The sequence below is a fragment of the Cucurbita pepo genome, chromosome LG03, assembly GCF_002806865.2.
Source record: "Cucurbita pepo subsp. pepo cultivar mu-cu-16 chromosome LG03, ASM280686v2, whole genome shotgun sequence".
Classification (NCBI taxonomy): domain Eukaryota; kingdom Viridiplantae; phylum Streptophyta; class Magnoliopsida; order Cucurbitales; family Cucurbitaceae; genus Cucurbita; species Cucurbita pepo.
This window is the reverse complement of record NC_036640.1, coordinates 10,391,255-10,398,952: the sequence shown is the minus strand read 5'-3', so window position 1 is coordinate 10,398,952 and position 7,698 is coordinate 10,391,255. Positions and strand designations below refer to the sequence as shown.

The following is a 7,698-nucleotide window of genomic DNA, read 5'->3' as shown; positions in this document are numbered from 1 at the left end:
CTTAGGGAGAGGCCAGTTGGTCATTGAGTTATAAAAATTATTGAATGTAGCCACCACACACCACGCTTCGTTTCCATCGGATGCATGGTCGAACTAAAAGTTTTGAACTTTTTTATATATTCAACAGTGTAAAATCTTCAATTAGGTTGTTCGAGCAAATCTATACCAAACTTAACTTTTTTCTAGGTAGTATTTGACTGTAGTAAGTAAATATTCTTCAACGTACTCATTACAGTATATTTATCTAGTCTTGACCACTAAACGTTCTCATTATCAGTGTGTATTGAGTTGAGTTGTTTTGGATAACATCCAGGGAACACTGCTTGGAGTTGAAGCAATAACTCCAAGAAAAAAGAGGTAAATTTTGATTCCAAATAAGAGTAAAATGGATTCTTTAAATGAAAGAAACAAACATATAATAGAAAGGTGAAAAAGTGAAGGTCTTTATTCCAATCATGGTTAGGTGAAGCATTCATTCCACACAAATAACAACAATAATAATCCCATCAAATTCCTCTTTCTAATTATCAAACCTTTTACCCCATCTTTTCGTTTATATTCGAGAATATCTATTTGGGTATGAGCTTTTCTCTGTTGAACGGCTCGAACATTCTATTTTAGCTAATAAACTTTATATGAAAACTATCTCAGTCTCTGTCATTAACTTTCTATTCTAAATTATTTAATTTAAACATTTGAAGTTACAGGTAAGCCGACTAAAACGGGTTATTTGAAAATTAACCAAACCGCAACATTTGAAGTATTAAAGACTAAAGCGAAATTATTACGAACGATTTTAAGAGACGAAGATTGGGATTTGGGGTCTTTTCTTTTTGTCTCGAATACACTTTTTTGCCGTATTAAAACATCCAATAATGTTAAACTAATGTATCAAAATAGTCTCATCACCACAATTTGATTACTCAAAAACATATTTATTAGCCTTTTTGATTTCATGTCATTGTCTGTATGATACTCAAAATCTACTATGAACCTAACAAGATCTTGGATGAAGTAATTAGAAGGGATCAAAATGATTCTCTTATTGACTTTAGTCCCTTTATTTTTTTTGGTTAATTTGCTAAATCTTCCCCTATTGACTTCTAATCCCAATTATGATCCTAATTGTAATGATCTTTGAGATTGTTTATGTTTGTTTGTTGCCTTTAGCTGGAATCATTTCTATAACTCTTATAATAATATGCCTTTTGTGGCTCTTAATTAAAAGGAAAAAAAGGTAAATGGAATGGTTGGTTCTTTGTCTCGTCAACTAGAACTTTAAAAAGTGTCTAATACAACTTATAATACTGTGTCCGATCACTTGTTGATTTTCTGTCTAAGAAGTCGTTCGGTTTAAAATTTCATTTGTACAAACTTGAAAGTTCAGAGACTATACTTGTAATTCGATATGTTTTTTAGAACAGGTATGCTTGATATTACAACAACATTGGTTTTTTAATACGTCTTTAAAAAAAGTTCAAGTCATCGGCGTATTTGACTATATTTTGAGTGCAAGGACGCTTGATATCATACAGGGTTATATTTTGAGTTCAACGACACGTGGGATAGACAAATTTGTCCCTCTATCATCTTGAACAACCAAATGAGTTATACTCAAGTTGACAAAACGGTATCAATCTACAGCGTGAGTATACAACTGGACCCTCGTGCATTAAGAGAGACAAAAGATAGTGTTTTAAGCAAGTAGAAGACGAAAAGAAAAAGGTAAAATATCTAGAAAGAAAAGAAAGGGTATCCATCATGATCATAGTCCCCACTATGTTGCTTTCTTGTTCAACTTATCCATTTTATATAAGTAAATAAATGATGGGGTTTTGGTTTGTGAAGAAGTAGTTAAGAGGTTTAAACTGCTGCCAACCTGCGCAATGAAAGGTCCATTGAAAAGGAGGGAAAAAAAGGTGTGTTTAGCTGTGATTTGGTAGATAACAATATTGAAAGTGGCTTTGGATTCCAGTTAAGACAACCTTTTTTCAATATGTATTGTCTTATGATTTGATTATATTGGACTTAAGAGTCGATATGTCCCCACACAACAGCTGGTTTCAAGTAACAATCTATCTTCCCCACAAGTTACGCGATTTAGCTTATCATAATATCATCCTAAATGGGTCCCTTTCATTCATTCATTCAAAAGCTTTTCCAGCTATACTTGAAAGCAACTCCGTTCAAAACTGTTCCTGGTTTTCGGTTTGGTTGATGAGAAAATGCAGGAAGAAAACGAGTATGTCAGCATCTTCGGTTCTAATGTCTTCCTAACCCTACAAGCGAGTCCAACCGTTGGATGTGAATTCAGTAACTTGAACATGTCCCTAACAACCCAAGCTCATCGCTAGCAGATATTGTCTTCCTTGGGTTTTCTCTTACGACTTCTGGTAGGGAGAGGTTTCCACACCCTTGTAAAGAATGTTTCGTTCCCCTCTCCAACCGATGTGAGATCTTACAATCTATCTCCTTCGGAGCCCAAGGTCCTCCCTAGAACACCCCTTCAGGGCTCAACGTCTTCGCTGACATATCGTCTGGTATCTAGCTCTGATACCATTTGTCCTCTTTGGGATTTCTCTTACGAGCTTTCCCTTTAAGGTTTTTAAAACGTGTCTACTAGAAAAATGTTTCTACACTCTTATAAAGAATGTTTCCTTCCCCTCTCCAACCGATATGAAATCTCACATTCTTTCTCTACACTCAACCGTAAAAGCTATCAACCACATTAGGACAGTCTAAAACAAGAACAGAAGGAGAGAAAGAGAGAGAGAGAGGCAGATCAGATAAGAGAGAGATTTGTCTAAGAGGAACAATGATAACATTTATGATTTATGAGTAGTAATAATACAAATGGTAGGATTGAATGTCAGAACTTTTCAATCTTTTTCCAACACTACTTTTACAATGGCTATTAAAAGCATAAATGTGGTCTGATAAAAAATGAGGCCACCACCAGTTTTCGCTGCCAATTAGTTCTAGCATTATACAGAGAGGATTTCTTGAAAGAACGCTCCAAAAGAATGAGTGGCTGACACATAATTTCCAGAAAGAACCAAAAAGAAAAAAGAATGGAACTGGAATCCCTCTCTATGTACAGAAAAAGCCTCTCTCACCTTGGGGAGGCCGCCATGGAATTCAGCAGTTTCTGTTCTTGACTCTTTTACCGTTCACTTTTCATCTCATCTGCAGCCATAGAGCCTATTCCAGAACATAAATTTTTGGATTCAGTTTAGTGATCTAATCAAACCCAAATAGCTACAAATTCTGTGGTGTTCTGTGTTTATCTTACCATTAGAACTCTGCAGCTGGTTTTGTCCATAACCCATTTGAACTACGGTGTGGAGTTCATCCTCCCAGAACTTTGAAATCTGTATATCAATTTAGAGAGAACCCTTTAGAATATACTGCAAAGAGATATCAGTTTCAACACTTTGACGGCACAGATTAGCTATTTACTTGGATTCCGTTCCCGACTTCGTTGTATCCACTCGGTATTTGCGCGCTTAGATTTCTTTGCTGATCACTTGATGAGGCAACTGAGAATTGCTTCTCTGTCCCAATAGAAATGCTACTATGAAGAGGAGGCATGTGCATAGATTGATAGTCATATGCAAAAGCGGGCATGGATGAATCCATAGGGTAAACCGTTAGCGACGACGAACCGGGACCTTTGAAGATCTGAAATATGCAGCAAATCACACAAGATAAGGCATAATCCCAGAGAGTGTTTCACTAAAATATGCAGTAAAAATGATGCTCTGTGCTTCACTTACATCCTTTGGCAAAAGGGTCTCCATGTTCAAATCCATCCTTGGATTGACAGTGGTCAATTTCATTGAAAGAAACTGCATCAAATCCAACACAATTTAGAAGACTATATACATTTATACAGAAATGTGGCAGATCTTTTGAATGTTTGGTGATTACCTCAACTTGGCGCTGCAAAGACTGAACATAGTTTATGATTTCATCAAGCATGACAGCCTTCCCAGTTACCTATGATATAAAAAATGCAACTCTTAACTTTAGAACAATGTTCAGGCTTAAAAATTTCAAACTCAGGCAGCAGAATTGTAAATTTCAAGCACCTTATTGCAACTAGGGACGAGATCTTGAAGAAACTTCATCCGTTTGCTGATTTTCTCTCGTCGGACCTGCACAAGCAAGAACACGAAGAACGCAATTGTGAGTACTTGAATTATATGGGAGTACAGAAGGATTGATATACAGAGAATTTGTGGTTTAGCTCATACTCTTTCAGCCAAACTGTGGCTATCTGTTGCTTGACCCCTTCTAGCTCTGACATGGATATAATCCTTCGGAGGCTCTGGAGGCTTTGAATTGTCATTCTTTTGCTTAGGATTTGCTACTCCTAAAGCTTTTGAGCCATCTTTGGCCTCTGCCTTCCCTTTTGCAGCATCAATCTCCTTCTTAGAAGCTTCATCTGGTTTGATTTTCTTTCCATTTGATTCATGTTTCTCTCCTGCAACCTGAAACAAGAATATGCATTCCCATTTGTTTATACCAAGTTCATCAACAGATGCAGAATTTGACTCCAAATTTGTAAATATACCTTCAAATCTTTTGCTTGTCCAGTGAGAATTGATTTCCTTTTCCTAGTGTTGATTTCTGGTTTACCTTTGAAACCCAATTCCCCACCTGTAATCTGCTCGGAAACCGACGATCCCTCCGGTGAATCGCCGGTGTTTTCAGGGGTCGAAGACCTCGAAAACCTGTTCAGTACCTTCTTGTTAGGGATTCTCATGGAATTCCCCTTCTGGATTGGGCTTTGCTCGCCTTCTTGAACCCCCATTTGAGATCCAATTCCACCAATGTTGAAGGATTTGTTACTTGAAACTCTGGATAGCTTTCCAGATTCCATCCCAGCTCCCAATTCTAGGGTTTCATTAGAACTCAAGTGGCCATTCAAGCCCGCAAGATTCCTGTTCCCAAAGCAAGAAAATCTCGCAGCCCTCTCAGTAAACCCAGGATCAGCCGAAAATGGAGCCAGATTTTGATGAAGGGGAATCAAATTCCCTCCGATCGAAGACAAATTAAGCTTGGGAGGAGAATTCAAAGGCGTATTGTAACAAGAAGTGTTCGTACTGTTATTGTTCGTTCCACCAATGTAAGAATGAGGCGAAATCTCACCAGAATTGCAAATACTCCCAAGCCTTCCGATCAATTCTCGCATCATCAAGTTGTCTCCACCTCCACCGCCACCGCCACCGCCACCGCCACCACCGATAACATTTCCAGCGTGAGAATTCACCGGAGAAGACACAATTGAACTCAAAGTAGACTCAAAGAGATCGCTCTGATCCATCGAATTCTCCCAATTGGAAGTAAACAACCCACTCGAATTCAACTCATTAGGTTGAATTTCCATCCCAGAAAAACCGCATCCATCGTTCATAAAGAACTCGTTCTCCATTTGGATCAATAACACAAAATTCAGAGAAAAACTCAAAACCCCAGATGAAAAATCGTTCCAAATTCAAAGAATCAACAAAAACAAACAAACAAAAACCCTAGCCACAAACTTTCTCCGCAAGAAAAAGAGAAAAACAAGCAATCGCAGAGGTGAAGAAGCAACAATGATGAAATAATTTCTTTGTTAGTTCGTGGGCTCAAAATGAAGAAGATTAAAAACAACAAAAAACAGAGAACACAGAGGAGAGAGAGAGAGAGAGAGAGAGAGTTTGAGTGAGAAATGTGGGGAAGTGGAGGAGAAGCAACATAGATAAAGGCAAGGAAATGTCTGTTTGACTTTTTTTCTTTTTTTCTTTTTTAAATTAAATTTAAATAAATAAATAAATATAAATATATATATATTATAAAAATATTAAATAATAATTTAATGTTACTTATTCACAAATAGAGTACACTTCGAACCTCCTTCAAATTTTAGCTTTAAATCTTTACTCTCGTAATCTCGTAATCAATACGACACAAATTATCGTCTCGAATAGTTCGAGGCGTAAATTTGTACTCTCGCCGTCATCGTTCGAGCATAACTTAATGAATTAGACATCAGTTATCATATTAAAAGTCGATGGTATTCTGATTGAGCATACTTCTGTACCCGTTAAACTAATAAAATTCTAAATTATTATTTAAAATTTTTGACACGTCTATTTGCATCATGTCAATATCTGTACTATCAATATGTTCTTTTTCCGTGGCTCAAGGTTAAAGTATTCTTTACTTAGAGCATTTATTAGGAGTGTACATTCAACCCAACAACTCGATAATCCGGACCAACCCAACTCGAATTATAAGGGTTGGGTTGGATTATATTAGCATTTCAAGTAGAGTTGGGTTCATTTTTCTGAACCCGAATTGAATCGATTCAAGTGTCTGGTGGTTGCGACAGCCAAGTGTGATTAGCATTTCAGGTAGGGTTGCTACAGTCACCCAACCAATACCCTATTTTTTGGGTCAAGTGTCTGATGGTTCAATTTTTAATTATTTAAAAAAATTATAATTATATACCATATATATTACGTTAATAATTAAAATATTATAAAATTTAAATATTTTTTAAATCAAATATTCACGAGCTACATCATATCACTAGTTTATAAATGTAAAATATTTTTTAATATTCGTATTAATCTTAAAAATAAGGTAAAGTTGCGTTGGATTATAACTCTATTTTTGAGTTGGTCGAGTTTATTAAAAAAAAAACATGTCAGTACTCGGATCAAACTGAACTTTCAGTTTGCTTAAAAGTTCAATCCAACCCGAACCGACAAGAAAACCTAACCCAACTTATAATAGTCGGATAATCAAGTCATATATAATGGACCAAACGCGAACGAATAAACCCTTCCGTCAAAATATTAAAAAAGTAAACGCAAATGCATTTGGATGCATTCCATTTGAATGTGCATTTGCAGAGGATATTGCATTTATGTCAAAATCCGACCAACTCCACCTCTTTTATTTATTTATATTATTATTATTATTATTATTATTATTATTATTATTATTATTATTATTATTATTATTATTGCAATTTTAAACTTATCTTGAGATCTCAAAGAGTATCTGTCGGCAACCCATAATTAAATTAATCAATAAAAAATAAAAAATAATAATATTTTCATTTATATTGTTTTTTTTTTTTTAAATTTTAAGAATTACCTTGAAACTAAAAATGAGATTAAAATATAGAAATTAAATTAATGGAATGAAATTAAATGAGACTAAAAATTGGCAGGGGTAATATAGTAATTTAACCAAAGATAAATAACAAGTTTTAAATTGAATATAAATTAAACAAATAATAATAATTGTAACGAGAGAGAGAAGCTTCCCCAGTGGATCTTAACGTGCGCTTCAATCATTGAAAAGCGTCCACTTATTACCATTTTGCCCCTGGCAAAACCGGTGACCTTCGTTGGTTACGTGTCGGTATTTCATTGGGTGATGGACACGGTTTACAAGATGGTTTAAAAATAATTAACTATTATTGTCAGGGATTTAATTATTAATTATTATAATCTGACAAACTGCAGAGTTTTATTTGTATTTATTGGAAATAATTTGGAGAATTATAATTATAATTATAATTATAATTTGGTTGAAAAAGGAGAATCATTATGGCAGAGTGGCAGGTGGATTATAATCATTTGTTCATCCATTTTGTCTTTTTTTTTTTTTTTTTTTTTTTTTTTTTTTTTTTTTTTT

At 35.0% G+C, this 7,698-nt stretch overlaps 1 protein-coding gene across 1 annotated transcript; it reads right to left on the bottom strand.

The window, feature by feature from the left end:
* Positions 1 to 2,798: 2,798 nt before the first annotated feature.
* Positions 2,799 to 5,684, bottom strand: LOC111791431 (transcription factor bHLH62-like). The gene is made up of 8 exons (XM_023672767.1): positions 4,577 to 5,684; positions 4,257 to 4,493; positions 4,092 to 4,157; positions 3,931 to 3,999; positions 3,777 to 3,848; positions 3,460 to 3,681; positions 3,293 to 3,371; positions 2,799 to 3,201 (listed from the first exon to the last, which is right to left on the bottom strand). Exons 1-8 carry the CDS (start codon positions 5,435 to 5,437, stop codon positions 3,164 to 3,166), a joined length of 1,644 nt encoding a protein of 547 aa, XP_023528535.1. The 5' UTR covers positions 5,438 to 5,684; the 3' UTR covers positions 2,799 to 3,163.
* Positions 5,685 to 7,698: the final 2,014 nt, after the last annotated feature.